The 27866-nt window shown below is 34.1% G+C and overlaps 1 protein-coding gene across 3 annotated transcripts in view; it reads right to left on the bottom strand.

Moving 5' to 3' along the window:
• The window catches only part of RPS6KA2 (ribosomal protein S6 kinase A2), a 503566-nt gene that overhangs the window by 98323 nt on the left and 377377 nt on the right, over window positions 1-27866 (bottom strand). For all 3 annotated transcript variants that reach the window (XM_074309346.1, XM_074309347.1, XM_074309344.1), the window contains 5 exons: window positions 17035-17115; window positions 15107-15186; window positions 10473-10579; window positions 6909-6946; window positions 5663-5805 (listed from right to left, as the gene is read on the bottom strand). In XM_074309346.1, the coding sequence (XP_074165447.1) occupies window positions 5663-5805; window positions 6909-6946; window positions 10473-10579; window positions 15107-15186; window positions 17035-17115 (449 nt within the window). The remainder of the gene's footprint in view (window positions 1-5662; window positions 5806-6908; window positions 6947-10472; window positions 10580-15106; window positions 15187-17034; window positions 17116-27866) is intronic.

The following is a 27866-nucleotide window of genomic DNA, read 5'->3' as shown; positions in this document are numbered from 1 at the left end:
ACACTTATTCTTCCTTACCATTAATGATTATTGCCCAGCCATTTAGGTAAACTTGAGATGACTAGTCATATCATGAGTGGGCCATGAATCAGTAGGATGGCAATCCTAGTGGGCTGTTACATGAGGAATAGTCAGGAGAGAGGATCTAGTAATGATTTGTCTAACTACTTGAGTTGCTTTAAACAAATGGTTTAACTCTCTGGGTTTGTTTTCTCTTTTGGTCCCCAAGGTTTCTTTTTTCCTTTTTTGGAAAAAAAAATATTGAATAGTATATAAATACAAGGTATCATTCCAATGGTATTATGCCCTCTTATGTTTCATCATAAGAGATAAAATGATAAAGCTCTTTCTAGTCTAGTTCTATTTTTCTGTTCCAGTTTTATTTCACATTTCTTCTCTTCCTGTACACCTTAGCTTCTTAAACTATGATTTGCAGCCCCATATGGGATGTCATAATTGAATTTAGGGGTTGTGAAATTATGATCTACTATCAGTAAGTGACTTGTATATCTGTTTTATATATCTATATACCTGAAGTTACATTAAAAAAAAATTAAGGCAAATGGAAAAAGTTTAATTAGACCTACTGTACACTGTGTTCTAGTCAAAATGGTCTAATAGCCTTACTTCCCTGACTCCATAAAGAATTCCATTCAAGTCTTTCTATTGAAGGACTATGCTTTTAAATTAGTGGGTGAAAAACCAACACACCCACCTACCATTGTTATTGAGACAATGTTATTGGACATGACATTGCTTATGTACACCTGTGAAACTAGAATTGCTCTAGGATTGTGAAAAGTGCAATAGAGAATTGTGATAAGCTAGAATTGTGAAAAATGTAACTAGAATTGTGACAACCTATCTCACTGATATTTAATTGTTAACTAGAATTGTGATGTTTTACCTTGTTGACTTCCCACCTCAGTGTTGACATCCTACCTCATTGGCATCCAACCTCTTTGGCTTATTATCTCCTTGAGTATGACTTTAATGAATGGGTTGAACACTTGGGCCACTGTTGAGCCTAGTTCTCATTGTCATACTTCTGTTTACTGATCTGCTGCTTTGTGCCTCCTTGGGCATAACATTGTCATCTCATGGATCAAGTGAACTATAGTTGGTGCTAAAAGTTTAGCTTGATGAGATGTGTGGTTCCCACAAAACAAGAGAAGGGAATTGTAAGGGCCCTTTAAATGGGTGGGCACAGTGCAACAGGAGGTTGAGTGGCCCATAAGTAATCTCTGTGGATATAGGACTGCCCTGTGGGTGGGATCCTGGCCATATTGAGATAGCTTTGTAATGGGTGACAACTCTCTCGATGGTTGGCTGTGTGTGTGACCTTACAGGCCCTTTATAAGCCCACTGCAGACAGTAGTTGCTCTCTTTAACCTGGCTCCCTAACTTGGGGTAGCCAAGCCAAGCTGATGGATAGCAGAGAGGTAAGGAGTTTGGTAGTGAACACGTGAGTCTTCAGACCAGGTGTTCACTAGGGAGCTGACAAGTCAGGGTATTATGTGAATAGGTATAATAAATGCTTTTAAGATTACATGTGGCTGTTCTTGAGTGCGCTACTGGTTATTAAACTATAGATTCAAGAGATCATGGCCAGAGACCTTTGAGGCCTCAGAGGAGGTGAGCTGGGTAGAGTTGACACTGCAAAGGTCAGTGATCAAAGGTACTCTGTTGGGCCTAGGACAGACTAGTAATTGTAACTGCCAGGAGGGCATGTTACAAATGGCGCCCAACGTGGGGCGCCAAAATGCTGGAACTCTGTTTTCCCAGAAATCAGCGAGAGGCAGGATTACTAAAGGTCTTTATTCTTGATCTTTTATGGTCAAGGTCTTAGGCCTAGCAACCTCACACACACCTTCCTCCCTCAAACGCCTGGAAAGACTGACTCAGCGTCTACATCTGAATTCCTCTTCCTCCTCCTATTCCTCCTACTCCTCCCACACATACCACTTCCCCATCTTTGTCCCACCAATCAAGTCAGCACAGAACAGTTGGGGAGGGTCAACCTTCAAACAAGTTAATAGGGAACTGTCCAATTGGCAATTAGTCTCACGTGCTTCATTATCCAAGTGCATTGCTCAGTTTTAGCCCTTTACACCATCTACCACCTCTATGTCTACACAAAGGTAGTTTCCCATGCCTTAAATGCATGTCTGCTTCACTTTTGCTCATGGAATTCTTACCTTCCTTCAAGGATTGGCAGACATTTCACCTCCTATAAATCTCCCAAGTAGTAGTGCTCTCTCTCCTCTCTCAATTTTTTTTTTTTTTCTAAAATTACATTTGTGTCACGTCAGCTGAATGTAAGCTTCTTAAAGCCAGGTATCATTTCACTATTTTCTATATCCCATGCCTTATGCACCAAGATGCTTAATCAATGTTAGTTAAATTGAATTTATTGTATACCCCAAATGTCATGAGAACCGTGGTATGGGTAATGATTATGTCTAGATGGATTTATTGGTTACTCCTTTTGTAATTTTCAAATAGGCGACTACTCCATGCAATGAAACTAGTCATTTTAGTGAAAATGATTTAATTTCAGTATGAAAACTGTTGATAATTACTGGTATGAGAGCCAGTGCTGAACTGGAACCATGGTTAGGCATCTCAAATGGTACAATTGGCAGGAAATATCAGGCAGATGTCATTTCAGATGCCAATAACATCTGAGGTAGGTAAAATTAAGGGCCCTTAGAGTATTCCTAGGGTTAAGCTTAGAGCAGGTGTGGGGAATGTTATCCTTATTTGACATCTGAGACTAAGAGAGATTAAGTGATTTGCCCATAGTTTCACACTGTTTGATGCAGGATTTTAATTCAGGTTTTCCTGTCTCCAAGTCCAGTGCTCTATCCTCTAAGCCACCCAACTGCCTATATAAGTTGTTATTAACTTAATGAGTCATAATCCTATTTGCGCCTATTATTCTGAATTTTAAAAGTCATAAGATGCATTATCTTTTTTTAAAAAAATAACTACTTTTCTTGGAATGAATAGTTTTTGTAATATGAGATTTTCTATGAATGGTTCTCCAAGAAATTCTTTTTTTTTTTTTCTGGGCTAAGGAGTTTGGATTTTACTGGTAAGCAATGGGTCACCTGTGAAGACATATGAGTGGTAGGGTAACATAATCAAAAAATGTATATTACAAATATTAATTTGGTAGTGTATAGGATGGATTAGAAAGGGAAGAGGCTAAAGGGAGATGAGATAGACAACTGCCATAATAATCCAAATGAGCAGTGAATGAGAATCTGAATAATGATTTACCTGAATAATAAAAATGTGGAATCAAGGGGACTTTTTACTAACTAGATATGGGAGATATAGAAAAAAAGTAAGAATTAAATATGAGTTTGAGGATTTAAGCCTGAATGACTAGAAGGATGGCAATAGCATTAAAATAAATGGGGAATTCGAAGAGAAGCATTTGTTTTTAGAAAAGATGATTAGGTCAGTTTTGGAAACAGCAAATTTGAGATGTCAATGGCTCATCTAGTTAGAAATGTACTGCAGGCAGCAGGAAATGCTTATCTGTTTATCTGTCTTAATTAGTCTAAGTTTTACTTGTATCGATTCAATAGATTTTCTTATCTGTTTTTCATTTATAAAATAGATGTGTAAAATGTTTTCTATTTCTCTCTCCCTCCAACTTCTTCAAATTAAATTCTGTTTATTTTAACTCATTTGGTCCATTTATACTTACTACTTATATGATCTCAGGTACATAACTCTACCACTCTGAGTCTCAGTTCATCTTTTTTAAAATGAGGGAGATGCACTAAATGACACCCAAATTCCCTTCAGTTCTGAATCTATGATTCAGTGGTCCTATGATTTATAGATGATAAAACTTTGTCACTATAGTCACAGGAAAAAGTGTAGAAATCACTGTTCCATTAATCATTCAAGATCTTGGTTTATTATTTTTTTTCTCTATAATTTTTCAGGATTTTAGGGGCTGCTTTAATGAAAAAATGTAATGAAGATAAATATCACAGCAGAATGCTTTTGAAGAACATACAAAGGAAGACATTGGGGGGAGGGAGGTGAGGAGAAAGAGAGAGAGAGAGAGAGAGAGAGAGAGAGAGAGAGAGAGAGAGAGAGAGAGAGAGAGAGAGAGAGAGAGAGAGAGAGAGGGAGAAATACTTTAGAATGAAAAAACATTGATTGAAATATGCTCTCTCTGGAATCTTGGAAGGTCAGACACTTCCTATCACTATAGTTTGAAGAAAAATTTGGATTCTCAGAGGTACAGGGGCTTAAAAAACAAATTATCAAATTGGTCCCCGAGCTAGTTACTTGTTTTTCTTAAAGCTGGCACATTTAGCTCATTTTTTTAGAAGGCAAAATGATACCTTCTTGTCAAACATTATAGTAGAAAACAACTGGTAAGATCAATCTGAATACTACACTTAAGCTCTGGGGAACAAGGTTGCTTTTATGCCTTTGTTACTTGATATCTCTGTGATTCTGGGACATCGATGAACCTACTTGGATATGTTTCCTCATCTAAAAAATGATGAGACTGGAAAAAGTATTTTTAAAATCTCTTTCCAATTCTAAAATTCAGTGAATCTATGAGTGTCCAAATGTCATTGTTCATGCCTACAGTTAGGAAAAAGAGATGCACCTAACATTTATTCATAACTATTTGTTTTAATAAATTTAAAAATAGGGTTCCTCCCTTTTTAGACAACATTTTAAAACATGCTTTTTATTCAGCATAATATAATTGGAAAAGTCCTGAACTTGAAATCAAAAGGCCCAGGTCAAGGTTTGCCTGCTGTTCCATCAGCTATTTGAACATGGTAAAGATACATAGTTGTTTTTCAGTCACATTTGACTTTTTATGACTCCATTTGGGTTATTTCTTTCTTTTGAGGGGGAAAGATACAGGAATAATTTGTCATTTTCTCTCCAGGTCATTTGTGGATGAAGATACTGAGACAAAATAGGGTTAAGTGACTTGCCCAGGGTCATACAGCTAATAAGTGTCTGAGGCCATGTTTGAACTCAGGACTTTAATAAATATGTTTTTTGCCCCTCATTTTAAATTAGTATATTTAATCTTGCATTTTTTTTTACTTATTATAAAAAAGGGCATTGATAAAAGGTATTTAAAAAAAAAAGAATAAGTATTTATATGTTTTCAGTTCAAGTGTGTACAAATCGAAAAGAAACAGATTTAACTTTGCTGAAATTAAAAAAAAAACCCACTAACAATTAAACTCTTAAAAATTGCATGTGTTGTCTCAAGACATAGTGGGGTCCCTTCTCACCTTAGGTCTTTAAGCAAAGAATTGATGATCACTTGTTATTGATGTTGTGAAGAAGACTGTTTTTCACTGTAAGCTGGACTAGATGGCATCTGAGATTTTCTTTAGCTCTGAGATTCTATGACTCATAAATTGGAGCAAGGGGAAGGATATAAAAGAATAGGTCAGGCTCAGGAGTACAGGTTCAGGGCTTGTAGGATCAGAGGCCATTGACCAGTTCTTTCTGATGTTAAGTACATTTTTTCTCCACAGGAGTCCAGGAGCAATGAAAAAAGGGAATGGGGGAAGGGCAATGCACTTTTTTTTTTTTTTAAATTTAAAAGCATTACAGCACTACAACAAACAGAATGCTTAGAGTGAGTAATTACCATGAGCACACCAAAGGACCACCAGTCTGCACTCTGTGTATGCCCTCGTCGATTCACCACCTCTGGAGCCATATATTCTATTGTCCCACAAAAAGAATAAGCTCTCTTATCATGGTCAATAGCCTCTTTGCTCAGGCCAAAATCTAAACATGGAAAATTAAAGAAAAAATACAACTTAGCATTAAATTAAAATAATTAATTAAATTAAATTAAAATTAAATTAAATATAACTTAATCATTATAAGTCTTTCCTAAATGTGTCATCAAGACCACTATCTCAAAAGAGATCACATTTTCAGACACATTGATTTGATTGGCTAAATCTTGTGTTTTCTCACTTTTCCCAAATGTATTTTAAATGCATTCTTATCCTTTTTTAAATGCATGGGAGTCTATGGACAAATACCCTTGAATAGCTTAGAGCTCCCAAATGATGAAGCCCAGAAAGTATTCCCATCTGGTAGCAGTGATAATGCTGTATTTTTGGGGTAATTTAAACAGCAGCTCCAGGCAGAGCATCATCACAGACTCCTCAGACTCCATGAAGTATCACAATTACCTTTAATTGCCACCTCAGCCAATCTTTTGAAAGGTATCCACTTACTGAAGCTCAATTACTCCATTTGTTAAGTGTTAACCCTCTCATTGCCTTGGTCTGAGGGGGAAGTCCTCAGGCAGGTCAGCCTGCTAACTTTGTGCCTGCTTGATGGTATAATGGCTGTACAATCCTGTAAGCAGGATGAAACTCTATTAATAAGTACCAGTAGCTTATTTGGGAAATTTTGTTGGATTCCTCAAATTATTTGCTGTTTTAAGCTTATGAGAAAAGTAGTCAAATACCTAAATGCAAGAAGGCTTCTAAAATATTATTTAAATACAGAGATTAGATTAGATTATATAGAGAGTCATTATATTGCTAAGAGTTGTGTAAGGTAGTAGTAAGGTCATGACTCCTTTGTCATTAAGGAGTATAAAAGGGCCTCAACTGGAGGGTATTAGATGAGAGAGAATAGGAAAGAAATAGGAAATGAAAAAATAAGGAGATTTTTAAAAATCACAATTTAAGAGATTTTAAAAATATAGCAGAGAATGATTGGAACCTACCAGATCAACAAAAATATTTATGAAAACCAATTGAAAAAATACTTGCAAACCAATGGAAATTATACTAACAGATCTTTCCATTTTCAGATGACATGTAAGTTGATATAGGCTGAGAAGTCTTAGTAAGAGCTATCTTACAAACCTGTAATCTTAATGTGTCCCTCTTCATCTAGCAGGATGCTAAAATTAAAGGAAAGAAAATAGGACTTTAGAAGAAGATTCAGCATTTTAAACCACAAGAGGCAGTAGAAAGAACAATTTTCATTAGCGTGGTAGAGAAAAAGAATGAGCCAAGGGAATGACATATGGCCAATTGTTGTCTATGTAGGTTTGGTTTTAGAGACAATATGGTTTCTACTCAAACTGTTTACTCTTGGTAGTGAGAGAAATGATTAATAATAATATATTATAATAATATGATAAAATATTAATAATCTGTGACTGGAGAGATTTAGAATTCCCCCTTTTGGGGAATGTCCTCATTTGGACATTACTAATGATAAGATTGAATTAACTCTCCTCAGTTTTAGTCAGACCCCTCCCAACTTTATAAGGAATTTAATCCTATTATATCCTACTCAGATTTGGGGGGGGATAAATTCTTTGATTAGATTGTCCAAGGCTGGAGATAATCTAGATTATCTATAACATAATCAGTTCATTAGAAAAGGTGCATCTTCTCATTGTAATATTCTTTCTCTTACTTTATAACCATATTTTTCAAGGCCATATAAAAATTTACCTATTGCCATGAGAGTCTTTGGGAGTGCCATTGATCTATTTTATTAATAACATAGTAGGCTCATTAATAAAAATGACTAACTATCACAAAACCATGTCTCTCAAATTTTTTAAACATCCCAATGGAATTAAATATAAGATAAGTAATTGAATGAAGGAAGGCACCTTTGATCCTCTGGTATATATGAGCAGTCAAAAATCAACAAATGTCTTTCAACCATATCTCAGTATTCAGATACTTTTGGTTTGCCCTGCAAGAATAAAAGCAGTTTTGGCAATTTCCTAAAGTCGATCTTTACATGAGGAAAAAGATAGTTTAGGAGAGTTCTGAAATTACTTTGGCTGCTGGCTAACCACTCCAGAAGTACTTAAAAGTAATTTCTTTGAAACCAGGATGTTTCAGAAATCCTAAGGGAGTGATGCTGATAGTAATGGATGCTTCCCAGGGATTCCTGGTTGACTCTCCAGCAATGATTGGAATGTATTTCTGGTATGCCTGAATTTTACAGCAATTAAGAAAGGATCCATATGCATAGAGCTGAAAACATTGGCATATACATAGAGTATGAAGAATTTGAGCCAGAAACAAAAGAAATGGGATGAATTTAAAGATGAATAAATAATATCTTTTGACTTCACTATTCCATGACTTTGGTGGAAATATGCTGTATACTATTGCTTTCACCTGCATTTTCTAAATTAATGTACCCACAGTTCACTCTGATATTTGAGGTATATTGAAAATAGCCTATAAAGGGTGATTTGGGAATCCCAAGGCCATAGGAATACACACAAGGTAAGGAGAAGTTGAGGAAGTTTTGGCAGAAAATAAAGGAATTTAAACCTATTTTTATGACCAAGTTGGTTAAACAAACGTGTTTTATGCATAATTTAATATTTAGTGTTTTAGAAGAAAAATGTTGATTAGCATTGCAATGTTTTTCACAGACGTGTTATTCAGGCCATACACAACATGAATTTTCTTTGGAACTAGTTTGGAAAACATTTTATACTGTTATTTTTTTTTTCTTACAACATATTTATGTACACATATGGACACACAGAATTAGACAAATGAATGGGAAGATATTTATATGGGTTATTAAGATCTGAAAAATACTTTCTTTATATGTTATTTCATTTTATCATGTGCTATCATACATAAATGGATTTCTGATAGAAAAATCCATTAGAAAAATATACAGTTTTTATAAAAGAAAAAAAAAAAGATAATTGGGAGGCTATATTTTAGCTGATGAAGCAAATATGTTTGTCTTACTCATGGTCCATTCCTAGAAATGAACAAGTTCAAGAATGGGAATCTATAACTGAGATAAACAAGACAATTTTTTAAGCACTCTGATTAAATGTTACTATTTTTAAACCCTGAAAGATCATTTTAATCTTTAAAGGAGAATGGAATCAGCAGCCATTGCCTCAATACGTATACAGATATTCCTTCTCTCAGTTTACTTCCTACATTTATGGGACATAAAGCTGGTATGATATGATAGATTTTTATAATACAATATCTAAGAGATAAAAGATAAGCTTGTTTTAAAGCTTATTTTCAGTGCTTTTATAATGACTAAAGATGATAGAAAAGACTCTATTAAAATATTATGCTTAAAACTAATCAAAAGTTTGGTACTTACCTACAAATCAGAGATAGCAATAAAAAATATTTCTTTTTTGTTTGCATCAGCTTTTTAAAAAGACAATATTCTATTTTTCTATGTTAAGATTCAAGTTAGGGCTTTCAAAAATAGTTTGAATGAAATTTAATAAGATATATTTAAAAAGTACTCCTTTATGTGCACTGTCATGTTCACAATCTCATATAAACAATGCATTCCTCCCCTTAAAATGATAAAGTTTAGTATGCAAACTTTGCTTATGAATATGCATATATTTCACACACAAAAAGCTGAAACACATTTACTGAAGCTTGCCTCAGAGAAGAATTTTTTACTTTATGCTGGTCTGAAAAAAAAAATCATTCTTTAAATCTAGTTGTCTCTGTGTAACCAACCATCTTATCTATTTCAAAATTGTAAATTAAAGGGAAAGGAAAAAAATATTTTGAAAAAGCTGCTTTCATTCTTAATATGGATTAAACACAATGGAGTCCTTAATATAATGCCTTTTACATAGTAGGTACTAGATAAATATCAGTTGATTGTCATTTTAGCAATACAATCCTGGTTGCTTATAAAGAAAATTAAGGAAAAACGGACCTTCTACTATATGAGAAAATGTCTTTGAAAGCCAGTTACCTCAAATTTGTACTGGGGCAGCTAGGTGGTACAGTGGATAGAGTGCTGAGCTTGGAGTCAGGGAGACCTTTAGTTCAAGTCTGTCTCAGATACTTGTTGTGTTAACCTGGGCAAGTGACTTAATCCCTTTGCCTCAGTTTCTTTATTTATCAAGAGTTAGTGAAGAAAATGACTAATTGCTTTAGTATCATTGCCAAGAAAATCCCAAGTGAGGTTTTGAGGAGTTGGACAGAACTCAACAAGAACAACAACAAAAATATACTGATTGGCTTATATTTAAAAAAACAAACCTTAAAGCTCATTTTCCTTGAGTCTGATCAAACATCTGAAAAGCAAAACTTGAAAATGATGGAGCTTGCACCATACTTTAGGAAGTATTTCTCCCAATATTCAGAAGAGTCTGAATACATCTCACAAGGCAGCAGCTTGGTGGCTTTTCCAGGGACCAGGAGAGAAAAGCATTCATTAGTTTGTTCTGGCATCTTTGCCTAGGAACCTGACAGCATGAAGATTTTCCCAGTCTGTTTTGTAGATTTTCTAACCCTGTTCTGCAGTGCTAGGACTATTAGGGAAGGAAGGGTAGATATGGGGAAAGGCTTCAGCGTTACTAACATATGTCAGTAGTAGATAAGGAACAAATGCGGATTCCAGGAATCCTTATTTCTCTTTGCTTCTTTGCTCTTACTTACTTTTCAGGCTTTAGATCCCTATAAATGATTCCTAGACCATGAAGATGGTCTAAAGCCAAGGCCAGCTCAGCTAAGTAGAACTTCACATCCTCTTCAGTAAACATTACCTAGTAAAAGAGAAAAGAATAAATCCGTTTACTTTCTTGTGTGGCTGATTTGTTCTAGAGAGCTCTGCCAGCCAGAGTGACTCATTTCTGCTAAAAAGTGTACAATTTAGTCCAATTTGTTCTGTGAGAAAACCATGGGCTTTCACTACCTAGTCATTTTTGGCTCTTCTGATGGAAAAAATTAAAGTTCATAGTTTCAAGATAAGGGATATAAGAAAAAAAGATTACATGTGCAGGGAGCTCTCAACTATTGATACTAATATATAGTAGCAGAATAGCCAATAATTCTCCCAGTCCCTGGATGCAGTCTCTGGGCTGTATATTTGTACTTATATTTAACTATGGTTATTTCTGTTTTGGATAATTATAACATTTCAATCAAAAAGGGGAGCCACATTGAAAACCCAAGAACAATCAAGATTTTCCATTCTGCTCAAGTCTTTCTTAAGCTTAGAATAAGGAAAGGAAGGTATTCCTCCTAGGACTCCTGCAAATTTACCAGACCTAAAGGTTTGTCCACCTTCTTTGGGGAGAGAAAGAAAGAAGACAGAGAAGTGGTTTTCCTGCTGGGCTTGAGTAAGACTCCATGTTTGAAGTAGGGTCAAAGATCTAGGGATGGCCAGATACTTGGACAGTGCTCTAATCAAGCCTCTTTCTATTTCAGATGATGAAACTGAAGCCCAGAGAAATGAAATGATTTGCTCAACATCATATTAGTAATAAATTGGAGAGTCAAGATCAAAATTTTGTCAATCAATATTCTTTCCTTGTATCCAAAGCTATTTTTAAACAAAAAACTAAGGAGGTGTTAACTGATTAGGGCACTTTTAAAACAAGAATTATTATGGAATAGCTGATGTGGGGTCAACTGGCCTATGAATAATGAAAAGTTAACTATATATTTATGCTGTCAAATCTTTAGTGAGTGGTAGTGTAGTTGTGATGGATAGAGCCAGGAAGACCTGGGTTCAAGTCCTGTATCTCACATAGATGGCTGTATGATCCTGGGCAAGTCACTTCACTATAGCTAGTTGGCACAGTGCATCCAATGCTGGGCCAGGAGCAGGCAGACTTGAGTTCAAGACCAACCTCGTTTGCTTACTAGCTATGTGACTCTAGGCAATTATTTAACCTTTGTCTACCATTTGTTTAAAATGAGGGTGATAACAGCACCTATCTTCCAGGTTTGTTGGAGGACCGAATGAAATATTAGCAAAGCATTTAGCAGAGTCTAGATACTAAATGAACACTTTTTTACTCCTGTTCCTCCATTCCTTCCCTTCCTCTCTTCTTCCTTCCCTTCCTTTTTTCCTTCTCTCCTTCTTTCTTCCCTTCCTTTCGCCTTCCCTCTCTTTCTTCTTCCCTCTCTTCCTTCCTGTCTCCTGCTTTCCTTTACAGTGTTCTAAACAATTTCCTAAGAGTTTAAGTTCTAGAGAAGCTGTTGAATTGTATTGGTAGAAGAAATTCCTCTCTGTTTTACTTTACAGTGAAGAAATAAAAGGGCCAGTTCTCTCTTATACTTCACTAAAAATTTTTATGGCTTATCCACCTTTGATATAACCACACAACATAGTAAATAATACTTTCCTGGGACTTCATGCATGATTTGAGGAAAAAAAATATAAAAGTTCTGCTAATCTAAATCAAGAAAATCATAGTGGAATGACCATAAGTTCTTTAGTGAGAAAATTTGTGTTTAACTCCTACTTTGGGGGCTGTGTGGCCTTGGACAAATCATTTAACTGCTGTCAAATTCATTTGACTCTGTTGAAAAAAATGAAATTGGATGATAAAACCTCTGAGGTTTCTCTGACCTTTCTCTCTATGGGTTGTATAATCTTTGTTTACTACCTTCCACATTACTATTGTACATCTAATTTCACCAACACAGACAGTTCCTTATTCATTTTTTATATTTTATCAGTCTGGCACTTAGCTAATATTCAAAAGCCTATCTGTGATGCCATATGGCATCACAGAAAGGGATCATACCAAAAAATAACCCAAGATTGGCCATCCACAGTAACTTTCAGTGTCTAGTGATTCATGGATAGACGTAGACATAAAGCAGGTCAAATGCTACCTTGTTAACAGCTGGCAGCTATATAGGACAAAGTCTCATTTAGTGGGACACATTGAATACAAAATACTTAGATTCAGTCATTTGATATACAATATATAAGTACATGAGTAGAAAATAAAGATCTCATATCTATAGTCCAATAAGTTATAGTTAGACATTATCAGAAATACAAATTGTATCTAATGTATATTTCATTAAAATGTTGATTCTTGACCATTCTCCTTTTTTAATAGGGACATGACATATTTACATATTTTAACCTCATATTTACATATTCAGTTGGGCTCTCACTTATATAAGATAATTCTATAATTACTTCTGATGAATTGATTCCTTATCCCACTCCCCTTAGAAATTATCCCACATATTTTTCTCCTTAAGTCTCCCAACCTCTTTTTTCCCCCCACTGACCAGCTGAGGATCTTGTCTTAATTTCCTGAGGAAATTAAAACCTCTTGACATGATCTTTTTCCTCTTCTTTTCTTCAACTCAAAATCCTGTTACAACGTTCCCCACGCTCTCCTTTCTTCCAATCTTTGATAATAAGGGAACTCTTCTTGCCAAACCCAATCAATCCCTTAGTCACCTTCATTGACTTATCATCCATTTCATGCCCCTGACTTTGGATGTATCCTAAAGCTAGAATTTGTGTCTTCTTTTCTTCTCTATACTTTTTCTTGGTGATCACATCAGCTTTTATGGATTTATTCATAATCTTTATGCAGGTGACTCACAGATCTATATATTCAGTTTCTGTTTCTTTCTGGCACTACAGCTCTGTATTAATCAATTGAATTTCCAACTAGATATCTCAGACACATCTCAAATCAATAGGTCCAAAGCTGAAGTCATTATCTCTTCTTTCTTGAATTTCCAATTATTGTCAAGGGTACTACTTTAACTTCAGCTTCCTTCATACTACATATAGAATCAGTAAGTGTGGCAAGAGTCCTTCCCCCCAAACATGGTATCCTTCCTGCCATGTAAGGGTTCCTGCCCGCCCAGGGACCACCTTTGGCCCTGGCATCTTTCTACCTTTAACTTTACTTCTAAAGCCCTACAATAAACCTTTTTATCAATCTAAAAAAAAAAAAAAAAAAAAAAAAAAAAAAAAAAAAAAGAATCAGTAAGGGTTTCAGTAAGATCCTGGAGATAGTATTGTTCAGACAATTTTCAGTCATGTGCAAATTCTTCGTGACCTCATTTTGGTTTTCTTGGCAAAGATACTGGTTTGCCATTTCCTTCTCCAGCTCATCTTACAGATGAAGAAACTGAGGCAACCAAGATAAGTGAATTGCCCAGGGTCACACAATTAGTTGGAGTCCAGATTTGAACTTAGAAGGGGAGAGTTTCTGACTCTAGATGCTCTACGGTGCCACCTAGCTGCTCCAAACAGAGAATATAGGTGCTTAATAAATGCTGGTTGATGAATATAAGCATTAGAATTATTATTGTTGCTGACAGAATTCTGTGATTTTTCTAAAATTTAATATGCACCATGTCTTTCAATTAGTAAGCTAGCTAGACTAATTAAAACAGCAGAATCACACAGTCATTGATTTATATCTGAAAGCATATGATAAGATCATGCACTCCAACCCTTTGCTTAATATATGAAAACATTAATTCCTAAAGCCTTAAATGACTTGTCTGAGGTCACATAGTGAGTGGCAGTGCCAGAATTCAAACCCAGGTCCTCTGACTCCAAATCCAATGCTCATTTCATTGTAGCAAAATATTCCACTTAAGGAGACTGATGGTTGAACATTATAGAGTTCTGAATTTGGAGTCAGGAAGATCTGAATTTAAATCCAGCCCGAAACACTTACTAGCTGACCTAGGAAAGTCACTCAAACTCTGTCAGCCTCAGTTTCTTCAACTATAAAATGGAGATGATAATAGCACCTACCTTTCAAGGTTGTTGCAAGGTTCAAATGAGATAATTATTGTAAAAGGCTTAGCACAGTATCTGGCACATAGCAAGTGCTATAGAAATGTTAGTTATTATTATTATCTTCAGAATTACTAAGGCCCTCTATCTCCATATTTTGTGAAACATTGAATAGATGTCCCTGAAAATATACTGTGATTCACCCAAAGTGGATAGTAAAGTTTTGTTCTCAAAGCATCCTTCCAGTAAGGACCAGAAAACAATTTGGAAACAGCTTGATAGCAATCAAAATGACAAGTTCATATTTTTCTATAAAGGGCAGTAGAGTAAGTCTAATTATTGTCACTCTCACTACACAGAACCAAACATTAGTTATTTGCCTCTTGGTCCCTCAGCAATGCCAGGTCTCATGTCTCTTTTACATTGCCTTGTGATAGTCTCCTTACAAAACAAATTCACGTCATCAAATCTCTTCTGCATTCCCAATAGCTCTAACCTGAATTCTGGAAGGAAACCTACAGCAACTCAATTCTTTTATAGCTTACAAGCTTACCTCTTTAGAAAGTCTGGTGAAAAGATCTCCTCCCCGTAGGAAATCTAATATTAGATACAGTTTTCCTTCTGTCTGAAAGGCTGTATTGGAAAAGAAGGTAGGACAGTTCATCAGTTGTGAAGGTTATCTTGGATTGGACATTACTCATTCATTCAGACTCATCTCTTTGTACTTAAACATTTCTCTATGGTCAACATAATAACATCCATTTATAAAACTGAGTCATTTCAGAAAAGATACGGGAACTCAGGTGGGAGAAGAGACATCTGGGTTGAAAAAATAGATAAAATGGCCTAAAATTAATAGCCCTATCTTCTTCTTTTAATAACTTTAGGGTTTTGATATAGTCTATTCCTTTTTCTTTTCTTCACAAAGGAACCTGTCTTATCATTGATGTTGAATAGGGCACAAGCAGTAGTAAAGGGAAGATGGAATATAACTAGTTGATTCAAACTTAATAATAAACCTTTATTTAAATGTCACTGATAAATAAATAATATGTTCTGATAATTTGATTAATACAGTAAATGGCAAAGGCTATGAAGATTATAGTATTGCAACAATTTAAAGCGGAGACATCATAACATCACAAGTTTGCGTGACAAGAGAACTTAGGTAAGAGAATACTATTTTCCCCTATGCCTTCAAGAAGACTATGATCTTATTTGATGTCGATGTCACTGTATTTTTTTATGAAACATTTGGGACTGATTAGCACAGCTGATTATGGCATCATGCTAATGAAACTAAGTTTATGAATTAAAATTCTTTGTCTGGTTATTTATTTTTGTTGTGTTCTAGGTGTCAGACAGCATAGCCAGCGAATGCTTTTCCTTGGTGACCCAGGTCTACCAAGTAGCTATGATTACAGGCATGCAGCACCATACTTGGATTTATAAGAATTTCTAAATAATTACATTCAGTGTTTTATTCTGAATAATTTAAGGAAAAATTATTAGCCAGCTTTGTGAGATGAAAGATGACTCCATTTTTCCCCTAAAACCATTTGTTTCTGTTTTATATTTAAATTTTAGTTTCACTAATAATCTTCCCAGATTTTTGTTCCCTTATAAGTTTTTATCTTTCTGATCTATCTTGCAGCATTGCAGACCCTAAGCCTAAGAGCATGCAGCATGCATGCCCTTAAAATAAAGGAGAATCCTTAAGATTCAAGTAATAACGTAACTAGAATATTGCAACATGCGTACCTGCATGTCATTTTTTTTTATAACTTTTTTTCTGAAGCTTAAAAATTACTCTAATAGTGAAAGATAAAGTGGCAAAGAAAAAGGCAGAAATTAATTTGTGTGACTATTGGGTCTTGGATGATTTGCTCATCATAACTTTCTTGCTGGCATTTTATTTGTTTATGAAAACAAGAACAAATATTAAAATTACTCAAGCTACAATACAAAAAAAACTTTTCATTCAGACATGATAAGAATTTATTTCCTAATTCTGAGTTGTTTCCACTTAAAGAAATGTCTTTTAATAAATGCTGTATAACTGTTTGGTCATATATACATATATTGTATTTAATTTATACTCTAACATATCTAACATTTATTGGTCAACCTGCCATCTGGGGGGGGGAGGGAGAAGGAGGGGGAAAATTGGAACAAAAGGTTTGGCAGTTATCAATGTTGTAAAATTACCCATGCATATATCTGGTAAATCAAAACCATAATAAATAAATAAATAAATAAATAAATAAATGAATAAATGCTTTAATAAAAGCTCACTAATATTTTTAAAGGGGAAGCAATTAGAAGCAGAAAATAAAGCTGAAAAACAAATATACTAAAGAGAATTTGATTCTATGAATTGAATATAATGTTCTTCTTTCTATCTTTTGATGTCCATTTGGAGTAACTTGCCCCAAATTCTTTCAACCTTTTGTTACTTTTTTAAAAAAAAATTGAATTTACCGTAATGAAGCTTGACAATGAAAGGGTGATTCACTTCAGCCAAAATATCTCTTTCCATTTTTGATCTTACCCGATCTCGAACTGTAAAGAATAATAGCAAAGACTTTCAGAAAGTGGGAAATAGACTTTTCATGTAAAGGATTAGATGCCACCAATTTTAAAGACATAAATATCCCTAAGAGACCCATTTTCCCAAAAAAGGACAACTTAGAAGTTTATATAAATCCATAGTGAAAAGCATAATCAAATCACATATTCTAATATTCTCTGATGTAGGTGGTGGTAGAAACATCCCTTTATGCTTGTCTATATGTGATCATCATTGAGCCATGTACAAAGTGTTCAGTCCTTCAGTGGCTCCCTCCCTCTTACCTTAAGTCTAACCACTTTAACTTTGCATTCAAAACTTCTATGATCTGTAATGACTCTACTTTCCCAAATTGGGAGCTCATTATTAGAATCCCCTTGAATGAAATAAGAGAATTATACTTTTCAGAGCTGATTGTATAGTTAAATTCACTTATTTTGCAGATGAGGAAAGTGATACCTAAGGCTATGTGGTTTGCCTAAAGTAATAGAGCTAATTTCTGGGATGTCCAGGGACTAGAACTCAAGTGTCCTATTTCCTTGCTACAATGTTCTATTCATAATATCCTGAATGAAAGGACAATATATCATTTACACTAATGTACTATAACATTTAGGCAAGAGGTAGTCTGTAGATGACAAATGCTCTGAGGGAGGTAAAAGAAAAACAAAGCCAATTTAGGTTGGGGAGAATTTAATCAAGCAAGGATTATGAATGGAAACTATTACCCAAAATAATTATAGGCTGAGTCCTGGATTCAGAAGTGAAAATACTTGCTGAGCATTTGTATTTTCAATATAATTTCAAATCACTGCCGGTGTTTTCATCTCTAGCATGATGATCCTTGATTTTTCTCTTTATTATCATATTAACTGTTTCAAGATCTGTTCAATAGGTTGAAGAACAGAGTCTGTTCTTACCATCTTTTCTTACTGATTATATTGAAAAATCCACTTATATCTCAAAACCCTCTTTGAATTAACTGCTGAATTATGGCCAATGTTCATTCACTTAGAAACAACTTAATTGCTGAATAAAAGATAAGATTCTGAGATTGATGGGAATGGAGCTAGAAAGGTAAGAGGCTGTTGATACTGTAGGAGGCTGGGGGAAGAAAAACTCTAGGGATGGGCCAAATCTTGCCCCTTCCAAAATACTCTTTCCAAAAATGGAACAAAGAAGCCATAGGCTTATAGAATGTTACTAATTGGAAGGAACATTAGAGATTATCCAGTTTAACTACTTTATTTCACAGCGGTAAAAATGAGTTGAAAGCATGAGAACTATGCATTTTGGACTCACTTTGCCATTTTCACAATTGCATATGTTTCCTTTGCAAAAAATGGAATAATACTTATTTGTATATGCATTATATTCCCAACAGTGGCAGTGCATTGCCTTCCATGAGGATATAATTATATCTTATCTAAATTTTGTATCTCATCCACATTCAAGTTGTCTTCTGAATATAGTAGATGCTAAATAAAATGTTTAATATAATAGTTGAGACTAAACAATAACAAAAACAATATAGAAGCTAACATTTACATAATGCAAATATTTGTAGGGTACTTTTTAAACATAATATTTCTTTTAAAATGTTCTGTACCATTAAGTTGCATTATATTACATAAAGTGAAAATTAGAGAAAACTGAGGTAGGGCTAAAGTTTGGTATAAGGAAAAGAAGTACATTTCTAGATAAATTGCCTAAATCAAAGTGCTATAAGGAAAGTATCATTATCACATTATCAACATAATCATCATCATTGAGCAATGCAGCCTACAATGGATAGAAAGTTAGTCTCAGACCCAGGATACCCGGAGTTCAAGTTCAATAAACATGATGACTTGCATTAGCCCACTGAAATCAAAGGTTCTATTTCTATTGCTAATACTCAGTATCTACAAAAAATTTTTTGATGGTATAGGTCTGATCATGTTACTCTCCTGCTCAAAAATAATCAGTGGCTATGTGTTTTATATAGCATAAATTGTAATGTTACCTTAAAACTTGATATTTAAAAACCCTTGACAATCTGACTCAAAGCTACCCTTCCTCCTTGTTTCATATTAATCCCCTTTATATATATGTTTACAGCTACACTTAGATTAATAGGTGATCTTCAAACTGCCATTACTTTCTTCCTGTCATTCATAAATGACATCTTAAATTCCTGAAATGCATATTTTATGTATCTCCATTTGTTGAAATCTTTCTTTTCCTTCAGAATACATTTCAGCTACCACTTCTGAATGAATCTTTCTTTTATCTACCCCATCAAAAATAATTTCTCTTCTCTTAAAAATTGCTAGAATATTTTATATTGATTCCTACTTTCAAATTCTGCGTGGTCTTTTGATGAATTTTACTTACAGTGTGTTGGCGAGCTACATGGTGAGTGTGAATATGGGCACAAACATTGCTAATAAAGAGTTTTGTAGGAGAAACGGCATAAAGAATGCCAACATGCTGGGGCTGACAGCACCTGTTTGTAATCTCAGTTTCTGGGGAGATTAAGGTTGATAGATTACTAGAACTCAGGACTATTAAACCACAGTGAACCGAGTTGAGTGTCTGCATTAAATTTGGTAGTATGCTAACTCCCTGGGAATAGAGAGCCTGTCAGAATACCTAAGGAGAGACAAACTGGCCCAGTATGGAAATATCATTAGTAAAAGGTTCTGTGCTAATCCAAGATGGAATTGGGACCATGAATAGCCTGTGTAAATTAGAGAAATCTAATCTCCATCAAATAAGCATATTAGCAAAATGAAGATAAGCCAGTCATTTATCAAGGTTGTGAGATGATAACTGATTGGAAAGCCATAGAATCCTCTGGAAGTGATGTAATATCCAGAGAACATGAAGAAAGCCCTTCACATATTGGGTGGACTTTTTGTGTTAAACTTATGGGAGGACAGAAGTGTGAATTGCATAGGATAAGTAGGTATTGGAAGGATGTGATTTGTATCATTGAGGGAATAGCCCCACCAATGAGTTTAGAGATCTTCAGGAATATATTCTTGTTTTACCTGCCCATTAGTTTGCAAGCTACTTAAAAGCAAGGACTGTATCATTATGCATCCCATGTTATATTGAAGAATAAATTAGGCTTAGAATCATGGAAGACTGGATTTAAATTTTGTCTCTGTCTCTGACTAGCGGTAACCTTGGTTTTCTCATTTGCAAAATCATGGGATTGAATTCAATAACTTCTAAGTCCCTTATAGCTCTAAATTTTTGATTCTACAATTTTTATATTCCCAGAACTTAGTATAGTACTGTAGAAATTTTTGATCTGGATCTGTGATTTTATTGGGATATGAAATTACTGATATACAAATGATCAATTCTATCTATCAACTGTTCTGTAAGTTATACCATCTAAAGTTGCCTGGGCAAACTAAGATATTAAGTTATTTTCCCAAGGTCACACAGGCAGAATTTGACCCCACACCTTGCTGACTTTGAGCCCAGTTATCTATTCATTACAATACACTACCATTCCTGTATATACCAGCCTTTAAATTAATGTTAGATTGAATGGTTAATTTGTGTTTATGTAACTTCTAAATGCTCAAAGTTTTGTATTAACTCTAAATTCATATTAAACTGCATTTTTTTGATTTAGAAAATATTTTTACTATTTCATCTAAGAAAAATTAATGCAGATCATTAATAGAATTAAGAAAGCATGTTTATTCATGAACAAAACTTCATATCAATATCCTAGTTAGTTCATCAGTAGTTTTATTCATCAAGCTACTTCTCCAGATGATTTGAAATCTTATAATATCCAGACTTGCCCTCATAGGATCATGGTTTTCAAACTAAAAGAATTTCAGAGGTCACTTAGTTTATGTGTTTTGTATTGAATTTTATGGCTCTACAACCTAAAAGAATAGGCAAAGATACTACCTACTTCTCTATTCCTTACAATCCACATGTCAGAAGCAATAACAAAGTATCTAACATTATACCAATTGCAATGGATGAATAATAGTAGTAGCAACAATTATTGTGAACAACTAATGTTAACAGTTTCAGAAGCAGAGAATGACAATTGTATTGTCGCCTATTCATTTCACAAAAGAAGTTAAAAAAAAAAAAAAAAAGGTCTTGTCCAGATAAAGTCCTTGATGAAAACAGTAGTATCAGAAAAGTTGTCTCCAAATAAACACTAATGAAAAATTGGGGAATGAATAAATAAGAAATATGGACAAGTTTTATACTAGGAAGGGAAAAGTTTATAATCATACCTATGATCAAATATTTCTTCCTTCTTAGCATAGCTCAGGCTTGATGTGCACCCTCATCCTTTCTTTCTGAGCTGGCTCCTTCACTTAACTTGTACTCTCTCTTTCATGTCTATAGTTTCCAAAAGGAACATACTACATTAATATAACCCCAAGTCTCTTACAGTCCTCAAGGTAGCCCTGGTGTGAGAATATATATTTCTATCACCTGCCATTGTAGCTCCTGAGATCCTTCCCCTTGGTTATTATCTCCAAACCAGTCACCATGATATTATTAACTTTCAAATGTAAAAAAAAAAAAAATACTTAGTGACAAAATAAAATAAAAAATGATCATAACATTTATTCAATAGAAGGGAAAAGCAAGAATAATCAGATAACACATTTACATAAGAAAAAAGGCAAAATAAGGAATAATAAGAATATTACAATCCACAAATAAATCTGCGTAAAAATCTTCTACCAATGAACAGCGTCTGTAGGGGAAACTGGGGATATAATGAAAGAAACCTAGCAGGAATTCAAAAGTAGATAATCCTATGTTCACATGGAAAATCATAGATCTGGATTGTAGGCCTCAAAGACCTTGGTCTGTGTAGGAACCCTCTGCAATATAAGAAGCTACTTCTCTACCAGGTGATCTACATTGGGATTTCGCTGCTTTCCTTTTGGGAAAAGACTGTTCTCTAGTTGATGAACAGTAGCAAGATCTTTTAGCTCACAGACACTTATGACGAAAAAGGATTATACTCTCTTTAAGAAAAAAAAAATCACTATAGCAACTGCTCATTGAGAAGGCGTTCCCTGAAGTTATAGAACTATATAGCTCATTAGGTTAGTTTTCTATGTGATGGGGATAAGTCTAGCCAGCTCTTTATCCAACAGGATTCTAATTTCCACCAACATCTGGCAAAACAAAGGCTTTATCCAAAAAGCACAACTCAAAAGATAGATGTTGAGCCTTTTTTTCCCATCTCAAATCATAGAGATGAGTAGAGAACAAATAGAAACCACTGAGAAGTTTCTCCATTTTCAAATTGTAGATGACATTAGAAATCAGACAGCTCTGTACAGAGCAGCAGACTTTGCCTTTCCTCCAAATAACACAATAGATATCTGACCCTATACTTTTCCCAGCTGATCAGCAAAGCAATTCTTCTTTTCCAATCAACAGGCTCCAAGAAAAGCAACTGAAGTACTAGCTGTCTCAGCTAGAAGTAGCTTCTCCCATCACTTTGTCTTGTCTTTAGTTTTTGTGTCTTGATTACTTGTCTCTCTTCCTCTAACTTCTTTTCTCCTACTGGCCTATAGCTTCTTCTCTAGCTTCTCACTTCTTTTTTTTTTTTTCTTCTCCTAGCTTATATTTTTGATGCTTTGAATCATGAATTCTTTAAGGACAGTAACTCATCATTATTTTATGAGGTAAAATGCAAGAAATCCAATTTTCTGTCAGGGTAAAAGCTCTATCACCCTTATCTGCTTCATAATTCAGTTATTTTATTTACAATTCCTTGGTTATAAGCCTAAAAACTCTAAAAACAGTCACATGCAAATGCCTTTCAGTCTTTGCTCTTCCTTCAAACAGGTTCTCTCATTCCAGTTATTTGAGCGATAGTTTCCTATCTGGTTCTGAGAATACTATTATGTTTCTCTTCAATATTTTATTTGATTGTGGAAATATGTATAGAAGAATTGCATATTTAACATATATTGGATTACTAGCCATCTAGGGATAGGGGTGGGGAGAAGGAGAGAGAAGAAAGTTTGGAATACAAGGTTTTGCAAGAGTAAATGTTGAAAACTATCTATGCATATGTTTTGAAAATTAAAAGCTTTAAACATATTTTATTTGAAAGGCTATGGTTCTTATTCACTTTATTTTTTTTTGCAAATTGGTTTTTCTTGCCTCTTTCAGTAATCAAGATATCTTTCAAAATTAGTATCTTATATATATTCAATTAAAAAGTCTCACTGAGCAACTTGCTGACATAGAAACCAGTTAAAATTAAATAAAGAATATCATCCTCTCTTAACCATTTGAATAGTTGTCCTACATAAGTGGATTCTTTAGTGACTCAGGCAGCCTTTCCTTATGGTAGAAATCATGTCTGAAATACCTATTAAACAGGAAGTCTATCTCTTCAACAGTTTTGTCCTTTTTTCTAATGATAGCAAATTGGTACTAAAAAATATTATTGGAGAACATGCCCTGCAGCTCTTCAATGAAGTCTCTTCTCACCTCCAATTTAAGTGGCCAGAATGGGTCAAATGAGAGGTAACGTTCTGAGTAACTGTAGTCGTAATTAGATACCGATATTTTAACCTCATTTAAATCACTCAAATCATCTTTATAATCAGATACTATTTTAACTTCATTTAAATCATGCTTTTGTATTGTATTTACAGCCCTTAATATTAAGATTATTCAAGTATATTCTAAAACATAATGGGGATCATATAGACCGAATTTAGTTTGGGCTTAACACTAGAAAAATACGTTAAAGTATTTCTGTTGATAGTTATAGTATATGAATATATCGGGGATCTATGATTTTCTTCTTTTGGGGAAATTATTCAATGCCATATCTATTAATTCAGTATAAAAATGTAGGCATGAGTTCTATGGTTGTAGATATGAAAAAAAAAATTATAGACCTTACAATCTAATGGGAGGGGGAATGTAGTATACATTCCAATACACAAATGAATCTATGATTAGACTGATATTCATACATTTTATGTTATAGACATATACACACAGTGTAGTAGATGGAATTGGATGGTAATTGGATGGAGTCAAGAAGACATAGATATCTACATTTTGTCTCAGACTCTCAAAAACTGTGTGGCTCTAGGCAAGTCAATTACTCTCTTGGTCTCAGTTCTTCATTTATAAAATGGAGATAATAACACCCATCTAACAAGGTTGTTATGAGATTCACTTGAGGTAATATTTATAAAGATTTTTTGCAAAACTTAAAAGCCTATAAAACTTAAATTATTATTATTATTTTTCTAGAAGTTACATGAGCTATACAGAGATGAAATGACTAATTTCAAATTCAAATCCAAATCTTCTGAACTCTATTTCTATACTCATTGCCTGGCACACAGGTACTTGGCAAATGCTTAAAAAATACTGGTTTATTGATTGTGTCAAGCTTACTCCCAAATAAATCCATCATGTCCTCCCCTCAATTATACTACTGATGATTAAGAACAAATAGACATGCTAAAGAGATAGTTTAAAATGAAAAAAATACATCTTACCAACTGTGATATTTAAGAGAGCAGTAAAAAAAAAATCAAAGAAATAAGTCCTGTCATTTGAATGAAATATTGATAAAGTCATCACACCAAAGGGGAAGCTTTTATGAAATGATCCTCTCAGATCTGTAAGACTAGCTGCATATATACAAACTATCTTTAGTAAATACAGCCATGACATGCTCTCAAATGAGAAGTTAGCTTTTCTGAGATTTCTCATCAAAAAGACCTGTGTGTCACTTACTATAGCTTTTTTGGGGGAAGAGCAGCAAAACTCATATTCTCAATATGCAGATTTTGTGGTGTGCTTGACTTCCAATGAAATATCTAAGGATAGATGGCTAAGACAACAGATCTATCATTTGAATTACAATGTCATGTAGATACAATTCAATTGAGAATGAAGCATATTTAGGAAATATATATTTTTTTTTATTTTCAATTATACAGAAAGAGAAGCAATTGATGCTTAATTTGCATAAGCCATCTACCTTGGTAGCTGAGTTCCTTGTACTTATCATCCTTGATTCTAGGTGAACAAACTAAGATATTAGGTAAACTTGGAAGCCACTTCGTACCCTAAAGTCTTTCCTGATATGTCCAGTTGTACTACTAATTCCTCAGATTATTTTGTATACATTTAATCTGTATCTATAGCATAAAATATAAGCTCCATGAGAAAGGGAATATGTAATTTTTGTAATTCATATTAGGTACTTACTGAATATTTATTCTAATGAAATTAAAGAAGATATTTTCCTTCTTTTCCCATTATTACCAAATCAGAGGGAGTGATAAGATACAGACTTGTGATATTCCATTTTTAAAATTTCTTAAGATCTATGAATAGCTGAGGTAGATATTTGTCAAAGTAGACTTAAATGGAAATATTGGCAATAAAGATTCTGTTGATTTAGATTTTTTTTTGGTGGAGTCAATTGGGGTTAAGTGACTTGCCCAGGGTTACAGAACAAGGAAGTGTTAAATGTTTGAGGTTACTTTGGAACTCAGATCCTCCTGACTTAAGGGCTGATGCTCTATACGCTATACCCGCTAGCTGCCCCAATTCTGTTGATTTTAAAAGGAAGGCACTCCTTCCAGAAATAAAATTCTGGGTTTCTAAGAAATTCTTTAATTTCTAGCCTTCATGCAACATGCATCTTTTCTGTTATTTGACATATTAAGTTTACATTATAATAAGCTGTCCTGTTTGAAAAGTGAAAAGAGAAAAAGTCCAGTCAATTTTGAGCTTCTCTTCTAATGGCAGACCTTAAGTATGTGGATGAAAGAGCTTAATTTGAGGTAACAATCTTTATCAGCCTCTAGCCCAAGATGTGCAGGATTGGGGTGATGTGATATTCACAGTTTACTTTATACAATAAGGCAAGTTGCTACCTTCTGCAGAAGCTATGACTTTCATCTATCCTTCAACACAGGTCCCAGATAATAATGGCATTGCAGTGGTCCTCAGTGGATGTGCGAATGTGGAAGTAACTATGAGTTTCATTCCAGTGTATAGAGCACATAATTTTTTTTTTTTGGCCAGGAAAACATGAAGACATTTTGGCAACTCATTTTAGTCAATATGATGAGTCCTGCAAATTTAATTAGTAATCACTTTTTTTTTTTCCTTTTGAAAGGAACATGCTCCCTCAGTACTAAATCTTCAAGTGCTGTGAGCCACTTTCCTGAATACCTCTCACTGGACCTGTCATCATTATCCCAGTATTTGTAGTTCTAGTCTGATGTTCAATTATTAAATTTTTTCCCTGAGGGCAATATGCATTAATCATTAGGAAGGCTGCTGTTGCTGATTCATATTTGCTTGTTATCCACTCTGACCCCTTATTTTTTTTTCCCTTTATGAAACCAGATATATCAAACTGAATCATAAATATAGTTGTCTGTTTTTTTTTTTAAGCAAATATTTCTTGATAGTGGTTACTGACCACAAATACTGTGAATCAGTAGTTTAGGTCTGGTAGTGTAGCATGTGGGTCATTACTATCACATAGACTTTTTCCTATATCCGGCATATAGAAGGAATTTAATAAATGCTCAGTATTTGAGGAGGTTATGATCCTACAACTTTTTTACATGGGAATAGCCTGAGGTTCATACAGTTATATGATAGACTCATGCAAATTACTAATACTGTTTTAGAATTTCTGGTTGGCTGGCTAGAATTATACACTCTATCTGGAATCTCTTTAAATCATGTCATGGCAAAATCTGATAAAGCATTTATTTTTTAAGACTTGATTTTAAAGAAAAGCAAATTTGTATTCTATTCAAGATTAATTCTTAGGTTTCTGAATGAAAATTTACTTCACAAATTATTTTTCAGCTTTGAGAAATTTAAGTATCAACAAAAAATGATGTTGGATAACTGCTTCTATTGTTCAATATCCAAGAACCAAGGCTAGCAATAGCTAGTTGCTATTCAGTATTCCAAGTAAAAAAAGGAAATAAACTAATATTTAATCAACAAAATATTCATCTCATTTACCATCCTAGCAGAAATAACCATTAAGAGATTTCTCATTTCTTTTTCTGCAATAAATAGTATTTGAAAATCTGCATATTCCTTAGTTGAAACACTTTTAGAATTTAGTAGAATGCAAACTCTAGGAGAGTGAGTGATCCATCCAACACTTATTAAGCACCTACTATTTGCCAAGCACTGTGAAAGACACTTAGGATACTAAAATAAAAATCGGACAGTTCTGCTCTTCACAAACAAAAAAGAAAGAAAAAAAAACAATTTCTGCCTTCAATTCAATCAGAGACATAATATATACATAAGAAAGAATATATGTTAAATAAATTCAAGGTAATTTGGGGAAAGGAACATCTGGAGCTAGGAAGATCAAAAGTTGCTTCATATAGAAAGTGATGTTTGAGCTGAGTCCTGAAGGAAATAGATTCTCAAATACAGAGGTGAGGAGTGAGTATAGTGTGGATGCTATCAAAAGCAGAGAAATAGGGAATGGCATGTTGAGAGGAATACTAAAAGATCATTTTGGCTCAATTGCAGAGTATGGTAAAAGTAGTAATGTATAATATTGGAGAAATTAGTTGGGACTAGGTTAGGAAAGAATTTCTATTCTAAATAAAGGAGTTTATTTTTTATTTTAGAGGCAATGAAGAGCCTCTGGAATGTCTTCTACAATAGACAAAATGCAGTCAGATTTAGCAGCCATTTAGTCGATGAGATA

Source organism: Sminthopsis crassicaudata, chromosome 4 (genome assembly GCF_048593235.1).
Source record: "Sminthopsis crassicaudata isolate SCR6 chromosome 4, ASM4859323v1, whole genome shotgun sequence".
Lineage (NCBI taxonomy): Eukaryota > Metazoa > Chordata > Mammalia > Dasyuromorphia > Dasyuridae > Sminthopsis > Sminthopsis crassicaudata.
The sequence above is the reverse complement of the archived record's forward strand: the minus strand, read 5'-3'. Positions and strand labels throughout refer to the sequence as shown.